Source organism: Heptranchias perlo, chromosome 13 (genome assembly GCF_035084215.1).
Source record: "Heptranchias perlo isolate sHepPer1 chromosome 13, sHepPer1.hap1, whole genome shotgun sequence".
Lineage (NCBI taxonomy): Eukaryota > Metazoa > Chordata > Chondrichthyes > Hexanchiformes > Hexanchidae > Heptranchias > Heptranchias perlo.
This window is the reverse complement of record NC_090337.1, coordinates 3,385,080-3,409,190: the sequence shown is the minus strand read 5'-3', so window position 1 is coordinate 3,409,190 and position 24,111 is coordinate 3,385,080. Positions and strand designations below refer to the sequence as shown.

At 44.6% G+C, this 24,111-nt stretch overlaps 1 protein-coding gene across 3 annotated transcripts in view; it reads right to left on the bottom strand.

The window, feature by feature from the left end:
* Window positions 1-24,111, bottom strand: part of abcf3 (ATP-binding cassette, sub-family F (GCN20), member 3) — a 70,013-nt gene that overhangs the window by 35,788 nt on the left and 10,114 nt on the right. For all 3 annotated transcript variants that reach the window (XM_067994850.1, XM_067994851.1, XM_067994852.1), the window contains 6 exons: window positions 21,057-21,201; window positions 18,032-18,108; window positions 15,262-15,317; window positions 11,041-11,138; window positions 2,700-2,822; window positions 12-278 (listed from right to left, as the gene is read on the bottom strand). In XM_067994850.1, coding sequence (XP_067850951.1) covers window positions 12-278; window positions 2,700-2,822; window positions 11,041-11,138; window positions 15,262-15,317; window positions 18,032-18,108; window positions 21,057-21,201 — 766 coding nt within the window. The remainder of the gene's footprint in view (window positions 1-11; window positions 279-2,699; window positions 2,823-11,040; window positions 11,139-15,261; window positions 15,318-18,031; window positions 18,109-21,056; window positions 21,202-24,111) is intronic.

Below are 24,111 nucleotides of genomic sequence, written 5' to 3'. Positions count from 1 at the left end.
TCTTCACTTACAGGCCGGCGTTCATCTTCAGCGTCAGCGCCTTCTCCTCCTGCAGCAGGCCTTCGCGCACCGTGTCGCACTGTAGCACGCTCTGCAGCGCCTGCGTTTCATCGCCCACCACCTCCTGCTCCACATGCAAGATGCTGATGTGAAACGGGATGCGGAGACTTCGTGCCGACATCATCTTCAGCAGCGTCGTTTTCCCCAAGCCGTTCCGACCAATCAAACCATAACGTCTACCGTAAGCGAGGTGCAACTCGGCGCCAGTAAGTAAGGTCCTGAAATGAAGAGTTACTAGATTTTAAAATACAGACCCTTTCCCCGAATATTTTAATACTTTGTACTGTCCTTTGTATCATAGAATCATATAGCACAGAAAGCAGCCATTCGGCCCCTCGTGCCTGTGCTGGCTCTTTGAAAGAGCTATCCAATTAGTCCCACTCCCCTGCTCTTTCCCCATAGACCTGCAATTTTTTTTCCTTTTCGAGTATTTATTCAATTCCCTTTTGAAAGTTATTACTGAATCTGCTTCCACCGCCCTCTCAGGCAGCGCATTCCAGATCACAACAACTCGCTGCGTAAAAAAATTTCTCCTCATCTCACCTCTGATTCTTTTGCCAATTACCTTAAATCTGTGTCCTCTGATTACCAACCCTTCCTGCCAGTGGAAACAGTTTCTCCTTATTTACTCAATTAAAATCCCTCAATTTTTAATTTAATTTTTAACAATACTTAATTTTTAACAACTCTTCACCAAATCCACTTTGCCAAAATGATTTTTTTTTAGCAAAGGTGCAACTTCCATCACCGATTCATTGATGGCGAGGCTGGCATTTATTGCCCATCCCTTGTTGCCCTGACAAGGTGATGGTGGGCCACCTGTAACATTTGATACAACTGAGTGTCTTGCTAGGGCACTTAAGAGTCAAATACATTAGTGTGGGACTGGAGTCACATATGGGCCCAGACCGGGTAAGGACGGCAGGTTTCCTTCCCTAAAGGATATTTGTGAATCACTTGGGTTTTGGTCATTTCATGGTCACTTTCACTGATACCAGCTTTTCTTTAAACTGAATTCAAATTCTCAAACTCCCATGGTGGGATTTGAACTGGTCCCACCGTGGCAATTTCACTTTCAATTCATCCTTCAGACTGTGATTATTTTAAATATTTATTTGTTCACAGGTCGCTCTTATCACCCATCCCTAGTTGCCTTGAGGGCATTAACAGTCAGCCATGTAGTGTGGGACTGAAATCACATGTAGGCCAGACGGGGTGGGGGGTGGGGGGGGGGGTGGTGGTCTCAGGATCCCTTCCCTGAACCAGACTGTGGCCGTGAGCATGTGATGGGAAGAGGAGGCCCCTCAGGACAGTCACATGGGAAACAGCGTTGCCAGATTGTCCACCCGTAACAAGAATCACAAATGGCATCCCAGACGCCACAAGCTGCCAGCGACACCAAGCCGGAGGAATATGGCTTTTTTAAAGAATCTGCACCCGACAGATTTGTGCCTATACTGGCATCCAGCTTCAGAGCCCACGCAACCCAGCCCTATTTGCGCTTGTATTTCTTATTTGCTGATTTGCCCTCTTTGAATTTTGTGGGCCTGGGGTTTAGTGTTGTTGCCTCACTGGTGGATAAATCCTAAGAACACTGAGATCTGTTAGTACAGCAACTCGAGATATACGGAGACTAATGGGACTGTGGATTTCAACTTTACACGTGGCCCCTTGAGGCTACATGGTACACACCTATGTGGCCCATGAAGATACAAGGGTTGGGAACCCTTTGATGAATTTATTCCATGTTTTTTACATCGCTTGCAAGGTAATTGGACACCCTATGGTGCTCATTTCTAATGCATGATATAAAAAGCTCCACAGTGCATTTTTAGCAGATCCAATATCAAGTTGTTTTTTTCAAAAACTAATTAAGCACCTGATCATACTTCAACTAAACATAATTATCCTATTTGTCTCAGTTAAGGCTGCCCCTATAGATAAGAAAGATGTTGAGTGCTCACATTAGCCCAGGTACTAATGGGATTCACATGGGCTTTTACCCTCACTACCTTGATACAGTGTTATTGAGCAGGAATGCACGATTCTCCCGACAGTGACAATGTTCCTCAAGATAAATGACCCAGCAGTAACGCAGGACCCCGTGATCTGCCGTCAGGTGAGCTACCTCTTGTCGAGCCTGCGACGCTGGTTTTCATCGTGATGCTGAACAGCGCAAGGACACAGACACGTGGATGCACGGGACCAGGTACAGTGTGAATTCCCAGGCCCGCTGCATTCCAAGATTCATCAAACCCAATATTTTTAATCCACGGGGACAACTGGAAGAACAAGAAGTCCTTTATGCTACTTATACTGTTGTTTGCCTCTGCCCTCCCATTGATCCATTGCACACAGACCTGAATCAGACCTACAGATCAGCAGGAGCACAGCATAAGCATGGGAGGCCAGGAGAGAGGTCGGTCTCCCATAACCCAATATGCAAGCGAAGTGCCACCGTATCTTGCACACAAGGATTTTAAATATAGAAACATAGGAATTGCTAGACAACAAAAGACCAAGGTCCATCTAGTTCACCTTCTACCATCCTGATGGTCACGAATCATTGTATTCGATCTCCATCAATTAGTCTACAACAGACCCAGACATGTCCAGTGCTCGTCAGCAGACACACTCACCGGTCTCCATAGGAGACATCGAAATTCTCGATCTTAATATCGTACGACTTGTTCTTTCCTGAAGCTTCCAAGCGGTTTTCCTTCTTATTGGAAGCTTGACTGGCTGAGGCTTCCTCAAGAACCCTGAAACAAATCAGAAAGCATAACCTTATAGCCAGCGGCTAACACCACAGAAAAGCCATCAACGGACTGGCATCATTCACTATATATTTTGACAAGGACTACAATCACAAGTTGGATCTTGCTGATTGGCCACTCTGGGGAGTGCTGCAACCCGAGGGAGCAGTGGGTCATTGCCCACATTTCCCAACACCGTGAACTGCTGACCTCACCTATGCTACAGTGGCAGTGGTTGACTGGCCCTTTCAGTTGTCCGATACAAACAGAAGTTCTACGACAGGAGGAGGCCATTTGGCCCCTCTTGAGGCTGATCTTCCACGGTCTCATTTTCTTGCTTTTTCCCTATCCCTTTTCATACTTTTCCTGATTAAATAATTATCCAATACCTCTTTGAATGCTACAGTTGGCTTAGCACTGATTACCACTTGTGGCAAAGCATTCCACATTTGAACAAGTTTCTTCCAATCTTCCCCTTTCCTTATCTGGTGCTTAAGATTATGGCCACACGTCTTGGATTTCTAAGATCACCCACCTTCCCTTCCTGGCCCCATGCTCACTGCCATTGTAAACAGGTCCCTCTTATCATGCACTGGCCTCCTCCCCGTCAAGTTCACCATCATAACCACTAAAGAAAAGCATCCTGGGCCCTTGTTAATGACCACCCCATCTCCAATCTCTGATGTCCTTGAAATTTTTGTTCCCTCCCAGCTACGTACCCATCTTCCTCACAACACCCTGTTTGAATCCCTCCAATCCATCTTCCACAGGATCAAAACGGCCCTAACTAAAGTCACGAGCGACATTCACCATCACCATGGTGCATTATCCTTCCTCGTCCTCTCTGCAGCCTTTGACCTGGTCGGCCACACCATCTTCCTCAGTTGCCTCTCCTCCATTGTCCAGCTCCATGTGACTGCCTTGCTTGGTTCCATTCCTACCAATCTCTAGGATCTCTAGCAATGGCTTCTCATCCTACACAGTTACCCCCCGGAGTCGCACAAAGATCCATCCTTCGTCCTATTTTATATGGTGCCCCTTGGCAACACGGGGATCAGCGTTCATATGTACGCCAATGACACTGAGCTCTACATCTGCCCCACCACTCTCGCCCCTGTCAGACTCCTTGAGGTTGTTGGATTCAGTTAGGCACATGCTGGGAACCACATGCTTTCTGCAGGGGGGGGGGGTCAGGGTACTTCAGCGACATCTCTTGGGTTCAGCCGAATGAGGGAGGTTTCAAGGGTCCTGCCTGTGCGGGCACAGTCTTGCAAGGTTGGATCCATGCCCTATGTGGAGATCTCATGGCCAACTGAACAGAAGAGAATCCTTGCTAGCTTGTCATCATGATCCAAGGAGACCATTCTTGCCTTTCTGGCAGGCAATCTGATTGTGTAGATGGCAATATCTGGGTATCCAAGGGCTCCAGATTGCCTGGGACTTTCAGCAGACTCTGCCTGGACCTGCTCTCTATTTTGTAGTTTATAGTTTAAATCACGAGGTCTGTTGGTGTTTATTTTTCTGCGATCCAAAGGCTAAGAGTAGAGAGTACATTGCAATTCAGTGAGCTATTTAAAGCAACAAGCGTGTCTGTTCAACCTCTGGGCAATGCTATATTAGCATTGTGTATAAAGTCATAAAATTTGGTTCACGAGAGCAGGAGTGGCCGTTGATGCTGACCACGAGAGAAGTATTTGGTGAAGCCCTAAAAATCAAACTGTGCAGGTTGTCGAATGTGGACGGCATGGCTGAGTACCACATCAGGTGGTGCATTCAAACACGGAGGCACATGGGGCACCAGGTGTTCATTTTCAGTGATCAGCAAGCAATAGAAGAATGTTTAGATCACTAACACACAGTCACCGTACTGTTCTTTCACCCTGGAGAGCTGTGACTGAATCCAGTTCAGACTAATGGGTCGAACACCCTATGTTGAAACAGTTGAAAGAACCAGCAACTCGGGTAAGTCTCAAACTTTCCCGTGCCCCAGAAATAACCCGCAAATTTGGCATCATGAGTAACCGGCAATCTTACTCCTTCAAAATAAAAAAATAACAACCAGAACATAAAAAGAAAAACATCAGCTTCTTACAACAGGAATGTACTTCCAACTTCTCGTGCGAGAGAGCTCTGAAAGTGTCGGCGCAGAAGCCACATCAAAGCCAACAGTTCCAGGAGAAACCAGACTTCAAAGGAGTCTTTGAAGTTTATCCATTAACCAGCATGATTCGACAGTTTTTAGGGCAGAAACACATATTTGAACAGTTCATCCAAGAGGGGAAAATGAAACAATATGTGAGAAGACTTCACATTTTTAGTGTTCAAATCTTTGAGATATTTTCATTTTCTATTATATACATAGCTTGAAAATAAAGTGACATTTTCAGCTGGCATTACAGAACTACACACAAAGTTAAGATGCTCAAATCAAATACAACTGTATTTCTATTCATTTTCGATACCGATACAAGTGGAATTTTAACAAGGCAAGCTGACCTTCCACAGATGAGCAAGAGCCAGTGATGGAGCGCACAGTACCTTACGGGTCCTTCTGTCCTAGATACTCCTCCACGCCAATGTCACAGGGCTCGTGACCGCACTGTTCCACTGCTCCTTTCTGAAACAGTGAAGTACGGCTGCTTGCCTGCAACAGTGAGAATGGGAAGCAGGCACAGCACAATCGAGGGTCCTGCTGGGTGACTTCAAAGGGCCAAAAAATGTGCTTAGAAGAGCTGAAGTAAGGCTGAGGCTCATTTAACTTTGGTGAGAAAACAAAGTTTAAAAAAAAAGGTACTGTACTCCCTGTGCTGTGCACTTCCTCACACGACTGCACCAATGTTACTCTTTGAATAAGCATAACCTGGGGCTGACTCCAAGTCAACATTTCCCTCCCCGACAAGCATTGCCTGCATCTGGCTTGCTGCCTCTCCACAACAGCAGGGCTGAGGTTAGTGACTCAACACAGAGCACTATTGGGATTGGACAGGACCTGCTGCACTGACTAACATACATACAAACATACGAATTAAGAGGAGTAGGTCATTTGGCCCCTCGAGCCTGCTCTGCCATTTGATAAGATCATGGCTGATCTGATTGTGACCTCAACCCTACTTTCCCATCTCCCGACTATAACCTTTGACTCCCTTGTTAATCAGGAATCTATCTAACTCAGCCTTAAAAATATTCAATGACCCTGCCTCTACCGCTCTCTGGGGAAGGGAGTTCCACAGACTCACGACCCTCAGAGAAAAAATTTCTCCTCATCTCCGTCTTAAATGGGAGACCCCTTATTTTTAAACTGTGGCCCCGAGTTCTAGTCTCTCCTAGAAGGAGAAACATCCTCTCAGCATCTACCCCTTCCAGTCCCCTCAGGATCTTATAAGCTTCAATAAGATCATTTCTCATTCTTCTAAACTTCAGTGTATACAGGCCCAACCTGACCAACCTTTCCTCATAAGATAACCCCCTCATCCCAGGAATCAGTCGAGTGATCCTTCTCTGAACCGCCTCCAAAGCAATTATGTCCTTTCTAAAATAAGGAGAGCAAAACTGCACACAGTATTCTAGATGTGGCCTCACCAATGCCCGGTACAACTGTAGCAAAACATCTCTACTTTTATATTCCACTCCCCTTCACCAGTCAGAATCAAGAGCACGTTGCAGCAAGGCCTGTAAAATACTCCTTTTTACAATTTGTTTTCAATGCTTCGGTGAGATCCTAAATGAATATTTCACATCGGTATTTACGGTTGAGAAAGGCATGGATGTTAGGGAACTTGGGGAAATAAATAGTGATGTCTTGAGGAGTGTACATATTACAGAGAGGGAGGTGCTGGAAGTCTTAACGCGCATCAAGGTAGATAAATCTCCGGGACCTGATGAAATGTATCCCAGGATGTTATGGGAGGTTAGGGAGGAAATTGCGGGTCCCCTAGCAGATATTTGAATCATCCACCGCTACAGGTGAGGTGCCTGAAGATTGGAGGGTAGCAAATGTTGTGCCTTTGTTTAAGAAGGGCGGCAGGGAAAAGCCTGGGAACTACAGACCGGTGAGCCTGACATCTGTAGTGGGTAAGCTGTTAGAGGGTATTCTGAGAGACAGGATCTACAGGCATTTGGAGAGGCAGGGACTGATTAGGAACAGTCAGCATGGTTTTGTGAGAGGAAAATCATGTCTCTCGAATTTGATTGAGTTTTTTGAAGGGGTAACCAAGAAGATAGATGAGGGCTGTGCAGTAGACGTGGTCTACATGGACTTTAGCAAAGCCTTTGACAAGGTACCACATGGTAGGTTGTTACATAAGGTTAAATCTCACGGGATCCAAGGTGAGGTAGCCAATTGGATACAAAATTGGCTTGACGACAGAAGACAGAGGGTGGTTGTAGAGGGTTGTTTTTCAAACTGGAGGCCTGTGACCAGCGGTGTGCCTCAGGGATCAGTGCTGGGTCCGCTGTTATTTGTTATTTATATTAATGATTTGGATGAGAATTTAGGAGGTATGGTTAGTAAGTTTGCAGATGACACCAAGATTGGTGGCATTGTGGACAGTGAAGAAGGTTATCTAGGATTGCAACGGGATCTTGATAAATTGGGCCAGTGGGCCGATGAATGGCAGATGGAGTTTAATTTAGATAAATGTGAGGTGATGCATTTTGGTAGATCGAATCGGGCCAGGACCTACTCCGTTAATGGTAGGGCGTTGGGGAGAGTTATAGAACAAAGAGATCTAGGAGTACAGGTTCATAGCTCCTTGAAAGTGGAGTCACAGGTGGATAGGGTGGTGAAGAAGGCATTCAGCATGCTTGGTTTCATTGGTCAGAACATTGAATACAGGAGTTGGGATGTCTTGTTGAAGTTGTACAAGACATTAGTAAGGCCACACTTGGAATACTGTGTACAGTTCTGGTCACCCTATTATAGAAAGGATATTATTATACTAGAAAGAGTGCAGAAAAGATTTACTAGGATGCTACCGGGACTTGATGGTTTGACTTATAGGGAGAGGTTGGATAGACTGAGACTTTTTCCCCTGGAGAGTAGGAGGTTTAGGGGTGATCTTATAGAAGTCTATAAAATAATGAGGGGCATAGATGAGGTAGATAGTCAAAATCTTTTCCCAAAGGTAGGGGAGTCTATAACGAGGGGACATAGATTTAAGGTGAGAGGGGAGAGATACAAAAGGGTCCAGAGGGGCAATTTTTTCACTCAAAGGGTGGTGAGTGTCTGGAACGAGCTGCCAGAGGCAGTAGTAGAGACGGGTACAATTTTGTCTTTCAAAAAGCATTTGGACAGTTACATGGGTAGGATGGGTATAAAGGGATATGGGCCAAGTACAGGCAATTGGGACTAGCTTAGTGGTATAAACTGGGCGACATGGACATGTTGGGCCGAAGGGCCTGTTTCCATGTTGTAACTTCTATGATTCTACTGTGTTGGAGGCACATGATGAGAGACTTAACTCTGCTGAGCAAATATCATGTCACAAGATAGGTTCAGATGAAGAAGGCAATTGGACCCATTTGAGCTCACGTTGCTTAATCACAATCACTGCACATTAAAAACAATTCAGTGGGTGAAGCATTCCGATGTATTGGCCATGTGATAAGGCACAAAATAAACGTGATCATTGCTTTTCCAGCATGCCAACCCAGCCATCTCCCCATCTATCCATTTTGTACAGAGAAGATTTACAAAGATGTTGCCAGGGCTGGAGAATTTTAGCTATGAGAAAAGATTGGATGGGCTGGGGTTGTTTTCTTTGGAACAAAGGAGGCTGAGGGGAGATTTAATTGAGGTGTACAAAATTACGACAGGACTAGATAGAGTGGATAGGGAGGACCTATTTCCCTTAGCAGAGGGGTCAGTGATCGGGGGCATAGATTTAAAGTAATTGGTAGAAGGATTAGATGAGAGCTGATTTTTTTTTCACCCAGAGGGTGGTGGGGGTCTGGAACTCACTGCCTGAAAGGGTGGAAGAGGCAGAAACCCTCAACTCATTTAAAAAGTACTTGGATGTGCATTTGAAGTGCCGTGACCTACAGGGCTATGGACCAAGTGGGATTAAGCTGGATAACTCTTTCGGCCGGCAGGGATACAATGGGCCGAATGGCCTCCTTCTGTGCTGTAAACCTCTACGATTCTATGAAATCTGGAACTCTCTCCACCAAAAGGCTGTGGTTACTGGGGATCAATTGAAATTTTCAAGGCTGAGATTGACAGATTTTAGTATGGTAAGGGTATCAAGGGATATGGAGCAAAAGAGGGTAAACGGAGTTGAGGTACAGATTAGCCATGATCTAATTTAATGGCCTCTTCCTATGTTCTTAGATCATGAGTCAGTTGATGTTTTAGGTATAAGCCCTACTTCAGAACTGAAAGATATTACAGATGAACAGCATTTAAGGAACAGAACAATGAGACAGTTCTTTAGAGGTTGACGAGGGGAAGGAAAGAGTCAGATGGATCTTGTGAAGGCGAGGGAAGGGTGGAAATTGGAAGAAAAGTTGATGAAATTTTCCAGTTTGGAGCGAGAGCAGGAAACGGCATCGATACAGTCATCAATGTACAATGGAAAATTTCATCAACTTTGCTTCCAATTTCCACCCTTCCCTCGCCTTCACATGGTCCATCTCCGATTCTTCCCTTCCTCGACTTCTCTATCTCCATTTCTGGGGATAGGCTGTCAACCAATATCTATTATAAGCCCACCGAATTCCACAGCTACCTTGATTACACTTGTTCCCACCTCGCTTCCTGTAAGGACTCTATTCCCTTCTCCCAGTTTCTCCGTCGCATCTGTTCTGACGATACCACCTTCCACACTAGTGCTCCTGATGTGTCTTCCTTTTTCCTCAACTGAGGATTCCCCTCCATTGTAGTTGACAGGCCCTTGACCGCGTTCATTCTATTTCCCGCACTTCTGCCCTCAACCTTTCCCTTCCCTCCCAGAACCATGATAGGGTCGCCCTCATCCTCACCTTCCTTTCCACCAGCCTCCAGATTCAACGGATCATCCTCTGCCACTTCCGCCACCTCCAGCGCGATCCCACCACCAAACACATCTTCCCCTCCCCTCCCAGCATTCCGAAGGGACCGTTCCCTCTGCAACAACCTGGTCCACTCTTCCACCACCCGCCCTCCTCCCCAAGGCACCTTCCCATGCGAGCGCAGGAGATGCAACACCTGCCCCTTCACCTCCTCCCTTCCCACCGTCCAGGGCCTCAAACACTTCTTCCAGGTGAAACAGCGGTTTACTTGTACTTCTTTCAAGTTAGTAACACTGTATTCGCTGCCACGACGGGGAGACAAAACGCAGATTGGGTGATCGCTTTTCTGAACACCTCCGCTCTGTCCACAAGTGTGACCCTGACCTGCCAGTCGCTTGCCATTTTAATTTCTCAACCCACTCCCACTCTGACCTCTCTGTCTTCGGTCTCTGACACTGTCCCAATGAAGCTCAACGTAAGCTCGAGGAACAGCATCGCTTCTTTCATTTAGGCATTTTCCAACTTCTGGTCTCAACACTGCTTTCAATAACTTCACATCATAACTACTGCTTTTTCAGACAGCAAGTGCTGGTAATGGATCTGCTGTTGCCATTTATAGCTACTCCGGACAAATCTTTTGTTTCTTAGCTGTCCCATCCCCACCCTCCTTGCCTTGCACCATCATCCCTTTTGTCACTTAATCACTTTTGTCCTCTAAACCTATCACAGACCTTCCCTTTTGTTCTTTCCTTCCCTCCCTCCCCCGCCTTTCTCTGACTCTGTACTTGCTTAAAAACTTTAACTCAAACATCTTCCAGTTCTGATGAAAAGTCTTCAACCTGAAACGTTAACTCTGTTTCTTTCTCCACAGATGCTGCCTCACTTGCTGAGCTCCTCTAGCATTTTCTGTTGTTATTAAGGAGATATTAGGACAGGTGACCAAAAGCTTGGTCAAAGAGGTCAGTTTTGAGGAGTGTCTTAAAAGGAGGAGAGAGAGGGAGAGGTTTAGGGAGGGAATTCCAGAGCCGAGAGCCCAGGCAGCTGAAGGCATGGCTGCCAATGGTGGAGTGAAGAAAATCGGGGATGTGCAAGAGGCCAGAATTGGAGGAGCAGAGAGATCTCGGAGGGTCGTAGGGCAGGATAATATACACACACATTATCAAGGTTCAGCAGTGAAGCTCTGGATTGTACACGGCTCACCTCTCAATTCAAGCAATCAAGCACGTCCAGTACTTACAAAGGACTTGCGGTCTTCTGTGAGCTCTTCTCGGTCCTCTTTTCTTGTTTTGCTTTTATTCGGGCTTCAGCTTTTTCCAGCTTCTTAGCGTCTACTGTCTGAAATCATACAATTTAAAAGCAGGAGAAAATGAAGTACTTCACTTCGATTCACCTTGAGGAACTTCCTCAGCGTTATGTACCACCCGACACTGGGATAATCTGAATGCTGTATTCTGTTCTTCCCCCACTCTCCCTCCCCCCCCCAATCCCAAAGTTCACCCTCTCCTCTCCTGAAGATGGTGATCTTTCCTGCATACATGGGCGCCAGCAGCCCTCACTCAAGTGGCCAATCTTAATGCACGAGTCCAGGCATTGAGTGTTGACCAGTTATTCAACCACAGGTGGAGGAAACAACCCGATCATGCCCAATTGTGTCCTCACTGGCACACTTTCCATCAAGAGACAACTTGGGCTGCCCAATTTTCCCTGCTGTCAGTTAAGAGGCCACACAGCATAGAGCTGCCAACCAAAGCAGACTTCAAGCAGATTATTAGACTTGGAGGGTAAAGCACAGCTGCCTGAATAGGTGACCAGCCCATTAGTGGGCAGTGGCAGCATGGATAGAAAATTGGCGAAGTGACAGGAAACAGAGAGTAGTGGTGAACGGTTGTTTTTCGGACTGGAGGGAGATATATAGTGGTGTTCCACAGGGGTTGATATCAGGACCACTGCTTTTGTTGATATAGATTAATGACTTGGACTTGGGTGTACAGGGCATGATTTCAAAATTTGCAGATAACACAGAACCTGGAAGTGTAGTAAACAGTGAGGAGGATAGTGATAGACTTCAAGAGGACATAGACAAGCTGGTGGTCACGTGGCAGATGAAACTTAATGCAGAGAAGTGCGAAGTGATACATTTTGATAGGAAGAACTAGGAGAGGCAATATAAACTCAAGGGTACAATTCTAAAAGGGAGTGCAGGAACAGAGAGACCTGGGGGTATATGTGCACAAATCGTTGAAGGTGGCAGGGCAGGTTGAGAAAGCAGTGAAAAAAGCATACGGGATCCTGGGCTTTATAAATAGAGGCATAGAGTACAAAAGCAAGGAAGTCATGATGAACCTTTATAATTACTGGTTCCGCCACAACCAGAGTATTGTGCCCAATTCTGGGCACCACACTTTAAGAAGGATGTGAATGCCTTAGGGAGGGTGCAGAAGAGATTTACTGGACTGGTTCCAGGGATGAACGACTTCAGTTACATGGATAGACTGGAGAACCTGGGGTTGTTCTCCTTGGACCAGAGAAGGTTGAGAGGAGATTTGATCGAGGTATTCAAAATCATGAAGGGTCTCGACAGAGTAGATAGAGAGAAAGTGTTCCCATTGGCGGAAGGGTCAAGAACCAGAGGACACAGATTTAAGGTGATTGGCAAAAGTACCAAAGGCGACATGAGGAAAAACTTTTTTTTAAATACAGCGAGTGGTTAGGATCTGGAATGCACTGCCTGAGGGGGTGATGGAGGCAGATTCAATCGTGGCTTTCAAAATGGAACTGGATAAGTTATTGGAAGGGGAAAAATGTGCAGGGTTACGGGGAAAGGGCGGGGGAGTGGGACTAGCTGGATTGCTCTTGGAGAGCCGGCATGGACTCGATGGGCCAAATAGCCTCCTTCCGTGCTGTAACTGTTCTATGATCGGCAGTATTTTGCTTTTGTTGTAGTGGTGAACGTTCTGTTTTGCCCACAGGCTCTCGAGCTAAGGCAAGAGAAATCTTAAAAACAACAGCCGTAGCTTCCATTTTAGTGTCAGACGTGGCTTAGCAGTCGCAGGCTCGCTCCGAGTCAGAAGGTTGTAGGTTCAAGCCCTACTCCAGAGACTTAAGCATGAAATTCTGGTCTCAGAGACACAAGGGAGGCATTCTTGCAAGCAATTAGGAAGGCAAATGGCACGTTGGCCTTTATTGAAAGGGGGTTGGAGTACAATAGTAAGCAAGTCTTACTACAATTGTACAGAGCTTTGGTGAGACCTTACCTGGAGTACTGTGTGCAGTTTTGGTCTCCTTATCTAAGGAAGGATATACTTGCCTTAGAAGCGGTGCAACAAAGATTCGCTAGATTAATTTCTGGGATGAGAGGGTTGTCCAATCAGGAGAGATTAGGTAGAATGGGCCTATACTGTCAGGAGTTTCGAAGAATGAGAGGAGATAGGAGGCTTGACAGGTTGTTTCCCCTGACTGGAGTGTCCAGAACTAGGGGGCACTGTCGCAGGATAAGGGGTCGGCCATTTAAAACTGAGATGAGGAGGAATTTCTTCACCCAGAGGGTTGTGAATCTTTGGAATTCTCTAAACCAGAGGACTGTGGATGCTGAGGCGTGAATATATTCAAGGCTGAGATCGATAGATTATTGGACTCTAAGGGAATCAAGAGATATGGGGATTAGGCTGGAAAGTCGAGTTGAGGTTGAAGATCAGCCATGATCTGATTGAATGGCGGAGCAGGCTCGAGGGGTGGTATGGCCTGGTCCTACTCCTATTTCTTCTGTGCAAAGAGCTGAGGCTGATCTCCAGTTTGAGAGATCTAGACTGGAGAAACTTGGGCTTTTCAACCTCGAAAGGAGGCATCTGAATGGTCATTTTATAGAGCTATAAAAGACTGTTAAGGATATTGAGGGGTTAAATCTGAAAAAATAATTTAAATTGTGAGACTAGGACAAAGGGCCAGAGGGTTAAACTAGTAAAAGGCAAATTTAAGACTGTACGCATGATTACCCAGTTTGAGTGTTTCACCTTGACGCAACCAGTGTCAAATAATTGGCCACTAAACGTAGATAGCGCAGTCCTCCAGAAACTATAGCCCGTTGCATAAAATCTGGAGCAGACAAAAACTTTGGGGAAATGGGGATTAATGAATTTGCAAATTCAGTATATTTTGTACCCTCTAATCCAAGTATAAAGGCAACAGCTTCAGAAAGGTAATCGTCCTCGAAGAGCTTTTATAGTTTAAAAGTGTTGTAAAATTGTTTACAATAGTTTAAAAGAACCTTGCACTACATTTCTTGTACATAAATGTTTTCGCTTTTGGTAATGTATTTTTTTCTTTTGGCAGTTTTGAAATAACTGGGGTAGAACAAAAACAAAAAATAGCGCAGTTGGATCTTTTTAAGCTCAAAGCAAATCCCCAAGATAGCATCCCCAAGAAGTGTCAGCCGTGGCTCAGTAGTAGCACTCTCACCTCTGAATCAAGTGGTTGTGGGTTCAAGTCCCATTCCAGAGACATGAGCACATAATCCAGGCTGACACTACCAGTGCAGTGCTGAGCGAGTGCTGCACTGTAGAAGGTGCCATCTTTCAGATGAGATATTAAACCAAGGCCCCGTCTGCCCTCTCTGGTGGATCTAAAAGATCCCACATTACTATTCAAAGAAAAGCAAGGGAGTTCTCCTTGGTGTCCTGGCCAATATTTATCCATCACCAACACCAAAAACAGATGATTCAGTCATTATCCCCTCGCTGTTTGTGGGAGCTTGCTGTGTGCATGTTGGCTGTCGCACTTCCTAAATTACAACACTGACTACACTTCAAAAGGTACTTCAAAGGCTGTAAAGTGCTTTTGGACTTCCTGAGGTCACAAATGCAAGTTCTCTCTTTCTTTAACATCAATATATTCATACTGCTCCAGTTGTAAAGCAAACTGCAGGATTAGGTTGTTGGCCTTGGATATGTTGAAGTGAAGAACACAGATAATTTTCAGTACAATTACGCACTAAGCCGCCAGAGAATTTTAATGCTGTTTTATATTCCAGCGGACGTCCACAATACATGAGAAGTGCCTGTACTGTAAATGGACAACTTCCACAACACAGATAGCAACAAAGAAATAATCGTTTGTACAAGCACAGGCTATAACCCTTCCCCGATGGCTGGGAGAGGTCTGTACCAGCAAGCTATGCAGAAACCACACTGCTACTCTGACAAGTGCCAGCTTGGCCCAACACTAGCACTCAGTTAAAAACAGAAAATGCTGGAAAACGCTCAAGTCAGGCAGCCACTGTGGAGACAGAAAAAGAGTTAATGTTTCAGGTCAATAACCTTTCACCACAACTGAGGCACTGGGTTGTGGTTCAAGCACCATTGCAGAGAATTTAGCACATAACCTAGGCTGAAACTTCAGTGCAGTACTGAGGGAGTGCTGCATTGTCAGACATGCCGTCTTTCTTTAAACCGACTTCACTCACCGTGCCTGCATCCCTTCTCATCATCCAGATTCCTTTGACATCTTCGGTCTTGTAGTCTGCATCCGGCATATAAAAAAGAAAAAAATCAGTGTTCTTTTCCTATTAACGCATCACATACATTGAAAAGGCCCTGACATAGCGTAACTTCAGCATCGTTCTGCCACTGGTTAATGTCACTTGGGTACCACAATGTACACTTAGGCAAGAGACAAAACACCATCTCTAGGAGGCAGTCTCTTACAGCTTGGCCTTCAGTTCAATCAGGCGCCACTTTCTTTTCTCTGTTATTAGCACGGTCAGCCATTGCTCAGCTGCAAAAACGATATAAAAACAAATAACCGTCTCTTCAGGACCGTGACAAAAATGAAGCATTTCCCAGCCTGGGAAAACTACATACCTCAGGTCAAGGCAGAGGCTTTGTTTAGGAAGGCCTTGATAAGCATGTGTTTACTGCTGCCATTGTCCTTCGATGGGGATCTATCTTAATAGGTAATTTAAAGTGACTGGAACAAATCAGTGGGTTCAAGCCATTGGATTCAAATACAAACAACCTGTGAAGATGTTTACAGTACATTTGTTTCGCAACTGTATTTGTGTGGGCAAATGACAATTCAAATCTTGTGCATGACTGATCACTTAATCCTGTTATGAGAGACACAGCTTTTAATGTCTCATACTTCTGGGAAGTGGGAGCTATATCTTGGGTGGTATTGCACGACGACAGCAGTCTGGTGCTATCAGGGGTACAGAGCAACTCCTGTGGTGCTGGGACCGTCAAGAAAGAAGGAAGTGACTGATCCAAGGGTCAGTTTAATGTCGAGAGCCAGGGCCAGAAAATCAACATTGTTCTGTTGAGATTGAGGTTACTAAAGTTTATAAATACCCAGTTTGTACTGAGTACTGTTCATTTACCCGTACAACATTAAATATATTTAGTGGTTTATTGCCTGAGCCGCTGTCTGATGGAGTATACATTCTTAAACCTACCAAAATTGAAGAGATCACAAGAAGGCATGTGAACGTAGCATAGCGGGTACAGCACAGAAGACGGCCATTCAGCCCATCATGCCTGTGCCGACTCTTGGAAAGAGCGATTCATTCGTCCCATTCCCCTGCTCTTTCCCCATAGCCCTGCAAGTATTTATCCAATTCCCTTTTGAAAGTTACTATTGAATCTGCTTCCACCACTCTTTCAGGCAGCGCATTCCAGATCAATACAACTTGCTGCGTCAAAAAATGGTTCTTCGTGTTGCCTCTGGCTCTTTTGCTGATCACCAACCCTTCTGTCATTGGAAACAGTTTCTCCTTATTTACTCTGTCAAAACCATACCTGATTTTGAACACCTCTATCAGATCTCCACATAACTGAAGTCCCTCATCCCTGGTACCATTCTAGTAAATCTCCTCTGCAGCTTCTCTAAGGCCGTGACATCCCTCCTAAAGTGCGGTGCCCAGAACTGAACACAATACTCCAGCTGAAGCCTAACCAGTGTTTTACAAAGGTTTAGCATAACTTCCTTGCTTTTGTACTCTATGTTTCTATGAATAAAGTCCAGGATCCTGTATGCCTTTTTAACAGCCTTCTCAACTTGTCCTGCCACCTTCAAAGATGTGTGTATGTGCACCCCCAGAACTCTGTTCCTGCACCACATTTAAAACTGTACCATTTAATTTATATTTCCTCTTCTCATTCTTCCTACCAAAATATATCACTTCACACTTCTCTACGTTAAATTTCATCTGCCATGTGTCTGCCCATTTCACCAGTCTGTCTATGTCCTCCTGAAGTCTGTTACCATCCGCCACATTGTTTACTACATTTCCGAGTTTCGTGTGATCTGCAAACCTTGAAATTATACCCTCTATACCCAAGTCCAGGTCATTAATATGCATCAAAAAGAGCAGTGGTCCCAATATTGACCCCTGGGGAACACCACTGTATACTTCCCTCCAGTCAGAAAAACAACCGTTCACCACTACTCTCTGCTTTCTGTCCCCTAGCCAATTTTGTATCCACGCTGTCACTGTCCCTTTAATCCTTTGGGCTTTAATTTTGCTAACAAGACTATTATGTGGTACTTTATCAAATGCCCTTTAAAAGTCCATATACACAACATCAACCACACTATCCTCATCAACCCTCTCTGTTACTTCAAAGAACTCAATCAAGTTAGTCAAACACGATTTTCCATTAACAAAGCCATGCTGACTTTCATTTATTAGCCCATATTTTTCCAAATGCCAATTAATTTTATCCCGGATTATTGTCTCTAAGTTTCCCCACCATCAACGTCAAGCTGATTGGCCTGTCATTGACGGGTTTATCCTTCTCCACTTTTTTTGAACAGGGGTGTAACATTTGCAATCCTCCAGTGTATTCAGTAAAAAGCAATGCAATGACAAGGGCGCTCTGTTCAACCTCTGGGACTCACTACATTTACCTAGATAATGGGCAAGAAAAGATGACCCCTGGTTTGTAGGGGAGAAACCAGTGATGCTGAACCCAAGGCAGTTTCTGGGGCAAAACCCCAACATTGTAACAAAGTCTGAGAAAAACACATAGTTTGCGCATCAAAAATATGCCTGAACCGCAGAACGCAGGAAAAAAGGGCATACTGGCCAGCAGCAGAGAGCAGCTTCACTGATATTTCAAGTCCAGACCTTCAGGAAAGGGCAGAGGGAAAAAGGGTGATATGGAGGAGCGGCACAAATGATAATTTAACTTCCACAACAATTAAGAAATTAGAGCACTCTCGAATGTATTGCTTACCAGAGTGGCCAGTCATTTTCGAGAGCTGTATAGGAGCTTTCAGCAGCACGTTTGATTTTGATGAGTTGGATGTATTGCTGCCAATTAAAAACAAAGAGTTACACTAGCTGTGAGCCTGGGTGGCACCGAGTGGAGGCAATAAGCTACCGATCTCAATATTCACAAATGTACATAGAATTACATAGAATGTACAGCACAGAAACAGGCCTGCAGGAAGATATCAACAGACTGGTCAGATGGGCAGAAAAGTGGCAAATGGAGTTCAATCCAAAGAAGTGTGAGGTAATGCATTTGGGGAGAGCAAATAAGGCAAGGGAATATACAATAAATGGGAGGATACTGAGAGGTGTAGAGGAAGTGAGGGACCTTGGAGTGCATGTCCACAGATCCATGAAGGTAGTAGGACAGGTCGATAAGGTGGTTAAGAAGGCATATGGAATGCTTTCCTTTATTAGCCGAGGCACAGAATATACAAGTTGGGATGTTATGCTGGAACTGTATAAAACACTAGTTAGGCCACAGCTTGAGTACTGCACACAGTTCTGGTCACCACATTACAGGAAGGATGGAATTGCACCTTCTCAAGGGCAATTAGGGATGGGCAATAAATGCCGGCCTCGCCAGCGACGCCCACATCCCATGAACGAATAAAAAAAAAGGATGCAGAGGAGATTTACGAGGATTTTGCCAGGACTGAAGAACTTTAGCCATGATGACAGATTGGATAGGCTGGGGTTGTTTTCCTTGAAACAGAGGAGGCTGAGGGGTGATTTGATTGAGGTGCACAAAATTATGAGGGGCCTAGATAGAGTGGATAGGGAGGACCTATTTCCCTTAGCGGAGGGATCAAAAACCAGGGGGCATTGATTTAAAGTGATTGGTAGAAGGATGAGAGTGGAAATTAGGAAAATTGTTTTCACCCATAGGTTGGTGGGGTCTGGAACTCACTGCCTGAGAGGGTGGTAGAGGCAGAAATCCTCAACTCATTTAAAAAATACCTGGATGTGCACCTGAACAGCCATGACTTGCAGGGCTACGGACCAAATGCGGGAAAGTGGGATTAGGCTGGATGGCTCGTTTCTCAGCCGGCGCAGACACGATGGGCCAAATGGCCTCCTTCTGTGCCGTAAATTTTCTATGATTCTATTCAATGATTCAGCGCAACTGGTCCATGCCATGGTTAATGCTCCACATCCAGGATTTTGTAAATTATACTGAATCATTATGGTTACATTCATCTATAAATGGCTCCCAACACAGGAATTAGACAAAGTTTCAATGTTGCATACTGCAGCACATTTTATTACAGTGCGGCCCTTTTGTGACTAATCGCCTGTTCACCCATAACAGGCTCCATGAGCCTTTAAGACTTTTATTCATGACCTCCTTGGTTTCTCCTAATTTCTTATCGGGAGACAGCATCAATGTTACATTATCTTCAGCTTAATGTTAGCAAAACTGAAGCTATCCTGATCGGCTTCGTGAACATCGATGCACCTCTGGCCTCGACTTCATCTCCCTCTCTCACTGCCACCTTACACTTACTATAGAATGTACAGCACAGAAACAGGCCATTCGGCCCAACTGGTCATGTCAGAGTTTGTACTCCACATGAGCCTCCTCCCACTCTAATTACCTCTTCCAATCCTGCCCCCATATCCCTTTATTCCCTTCTCCTTCATGTATGCATCAAGTCTCCCCTTAAATGCATCAATGCTTCAACCAGTCTGTACGGCAGCGAGTTCCACATTCTCACCACTCTCTGTGGAAAGAAATTCCTCCTAATTTCGTTATTTGATCTGCTAGTGGCTATCTTGCATTTATGCCCCTTTGTTCTGGGACTCAACCACAAGTGGGAACAGTTTCTCCACATCGAGCCTATCGAAACCCTTCAGAATTTTGAAGACCCCTATCAAGTCATCTCTTTTCCCGATAGTTGCATCCTCTCAATTCTGCTAACATCCTTATAAATCTTTTGTACACTTTCTCCAGTGCTTCAATATCCTTTTTGTAGTACGGAGCACTTCGCAGGTGCAGAACCTTGGGTGTACTGCCCGATGTCAGCTTTCCCCCCACATTCGAACTGTCACCAATATTGCTCTTTCATCTCTACATCATCCACCTCAGCCCCCACCTCTGCCTCTCTGCCATAAAAACCCTAATCCACACTTTTATTATGGCTGGAAATCCAACATGCTCCCTGCTAATACCACTCACAAACTATAAGTCACCCAGAAGAGTATGGCTGTATCCTTGCCCATACTCATATTCCCATCATCCATTCTCACCAAGTTCCACTGGGTCCCGGTGTCCCAGAAAATAGACCAACACTCTTCTTCTCATCTTCAAATCCCTGGATGGCCTCAACTATCAACACCAACCTTGCATCCTTGTTCGCATCCTCTGGTCATCCAACACCAGCCTACTTCACATACCTTGTTCTGTTCACTCCTCCATCAGTGATACCTCCTTCAGCCATCCTGCCCCAACATCTGGAACTCCCTCTCTATCTTTGCCTTGCCTGCTCTCTCCCTGCCTTCAAAACCACCCCCCTCTCCAAACCCTCTGACTACATTTTACCCTCTTCCTTCTTTCTTTCTTTCCTGTAAAGTGGGGAACTGTATCTCCTTCCATGAGACAAGTGGAAGGCCTTACAAAATATAACTATCCGATACAACTTATATCTTAAAGGTTTGTCCCCCTTTCTGCAAGGAAGTACTAGCTTTTACTTGCCAATTGCCCAATGCTGCATGGTTTAAAGCAGGAGCAAACTGTGGAGAAATTGCAGGTGAAAAGGTCCATCGCACCATTCTGTGGTGCACCATGACCCTTGAGTAAGGCACAAGCATGACATTTTTGCATTGTCACAGTGCGCTGCTGGGGTAGAAAGTTTTGCTCTGCATGTCGTGTTTGATGTTGACACTGGGCGTTTTGAAAAGTTTCATTTCCAACGACTAAAATCCTTCATCTTGCTAACCAAAACACTCAAAACAAAAAAAATTATAGAATGAAAATATTTACTCACAGTTTAAGGGTATTAAACATCTTTTGACAGATCTCTCGTACGTCATCTTCATTTTTTGAGACCGACACTTCTTGGAGGACATCGCCAATTGCCTCAAAAATTTCGTCAACGGATTCAAAATCAGCAGCACTGCTGTCCAGCACACCTGAGGAAAACAACACCTCATCCTCACTTGAAGTTTTAACAATACAGACTTACAAAGATACGGCAAAGTAGGTACCAACACACAGACAGCATATCATACATCACACAATAAACCTTGAGCAGCAGGGACACAAAACAAAAATATCAGTACTGCCTGTTGGATTTCAGTAAAGTGTGGTGCTGGGTGTGTGGAATTTTCATGCATAGTCCACTTGAACTGTGAAACACACCCAGCCATACAGTTATAGATTTTGTCCTTCCAAACTTGCATTGTGCTCAAAGAGTGCGTTTTGAGCCATATAATTTTAGGGTGAAGTCGCTGTACAACACTGGGGTACAGGTCTGTCGCTGTACAACACTGGGGTACATTACTGGTGGGGACAGGTCTGTCACCAGTGATGGTAGTGGCAAGAGTAATTTGAGGCGATGAGTAAAGAACATTACACAACAAACTCCTTAGCCTAACTGTAATTTTTTTCGATAGTGTTTTAGCACCAATAAACTAAATCAGCTCAATGACAATAACAAATATGTTTGGATTCATTATGTAGAGCAATTTGAACCTGTCAGAAAATCTTACTCCATGATGAAAACTGAACACAGATGCATAAGCAACAGAGTCTGCATTGGACCAATAAACTGCAAGGAAAAGGTGTGCAACGATTGGCTTCCAGAATAGCACGCTGGGCAATTGTCTAAAAGGAATGTTGGAAACCTGGTGTTGCAATGTTTGCCCTATTGCTCGGTCGAACTCTAAAGTTGCCCTTGAAAGACAACAACAATCCTTTCCAATAGCTGGGAGCATTCGCCAGATACAACTGGTTTTGGCATACAATGCCTAATCACTATTAACCATAAGCAGACTAGTTAGAGACAGAAATATAGCTCCTATGGAACCAAATACAAGGGAAGGGTCTCCTGGTGCAGTCAGTCAGTTCTGGCAGCAAGGGTACCAATGGTCTGAAAATTATACCAAACTCCGCGAAAGAGTTCAGTCGAGAACGGGAAGACCGTGGTAAAGTGTACAAGGAGGTTCCATGGTACATCCCCTCACCAGTCTCTCAACTGCAGCAAGATTTTTCAGCTCTTATTCTGTATAGTTCACTACTGATGATTTACATTTGAGTGTTTTGATTTTGAGTAACCACAAATTGTGTGGTTGGACTTGTATGCAAAGTCACCAAACTAATAGCAATTTGCATTGTAGCAAACGGTGGGAACGCCCCTCAAGATCACACCACTCCATTGTCGCACCAGCTGCAGTATAACTGCATTCAGTGCAACACAAAATATTAAACATTTCCAGGGCAGTCAATTGGACCACTGACAGCAAGCTATTCCAAGTGGCTCATTGCGAACAGTCAGACACCTGTAAATGCATATGGTTCTGCTGTTCCTAACTACAATCACTCGCAGCCAACAGTCTATCTTGGGTCTGCATTACACTAAGCTAGTACCTGTCTCAAACTGGTACTGCAGTATATCTGGACCACAGATTTGAGCCCAGTCTTAAAGAAAAATTGTAATTCTTATAAATACTGCATCAAACTTTGGAAAGACAAATTTGAGGTGTAGGGCTCTGAATCATAATTATATAGCATAATTTCCTCCCATCCTTCTCATGCCAGCCCTCTGAAAGAGCGATTTCCTTAGTCCCAATCCCCCTCCCCTATCCCCACCCCCTTCAAAATTTTTCTTTTTCAAATAATTATCCACTTTATGAAAACCATTCTGGATCCTGCTTGTCCCACTGTTTTCTGGTCCGGCATTCCATGTCCTTTCAAAACTCTGCATTAAAAAAATTCTCCAACCTCTCCCTTTCTTCTTTTTCAGATTATCTTAAATTGATGCCGTCTAGTTGCTGGCTCATCAACCTATGGGAATAATTTTTCTCTATGTAACTTATCAAAAAAAAACATAATTCTGAACGCCTCGAACAGATTTCCTCTCAACCTTCTCTGTTACAATTCAAAGAGCCCCAGTTTTTCTAGTCCCTCTTCATAACTAAAGCCTCTCATCCCTGGTACCAACTTTGTAAATCTTTTCTACACCCTCTCCATGGCCCTGGCGCCCAAAACTGGACACAATGTTCTAATTGTGACCTGACCAATGATTTGTACAGTTGTAGCATTACCTCTTGACTTTTGTAATCTATAACCTAATTATAACATTTAGTATCCCATATTTTTTGCAGCTCTGTCCTCCCTCTTTTAAAGTTTTGTGTATCTGAACACCCAAATTTCTCTGCTCCTCTACTCATTTTAAAGTTTCACCATTTAATATATTTCCTCCCCTTATTCTTGGCTCACAAAATGTATCACTTTCCAATTCTCTGTACTAAATTTCATTTGCCATCTAATTGGTCAAATCTACTAACCTGTCTTTGTGTCCTTCCGAAGTCATTTAGTCCTCTTCATAGTTAACTACATTCACAATTTTTGTGCCATCTGCAAATGTTATTGTTGTGCCTCTACACCCGAGTCCAGATCAATTAAATACATCACAAGCATCCCAATGCCGACCCCGGGGGCCACCACAGTTTACATCTCTCAGTCTGAATAACAATAATTAACCACTAGCTCCCATTTTCTGCCTTTTAACCAACTTCCTATCCATGCTGCCACACTCCCTTTAACACCATGTGTCTCAATTGTATCACCAAGCCTTCAACACAGCATCGTATTAAATGCCTCTTAAAAAAAAATCCATATCTGCACTCACTGCATTCCCTTTATCAATACACTCCACTATCTCCTCAAAGAGCTTTATTAAATTAGTCAGTCAACTTGCTTTGAGAAATCCACGTTGACTGTCCTTAAGTCAGGTTTTTCGCTGTACCAATTTTATCCCATATTATGACCTCTAGCAGTTTACCCACTGCCAACATGAACCCGACTGGTCTCTAGTTATC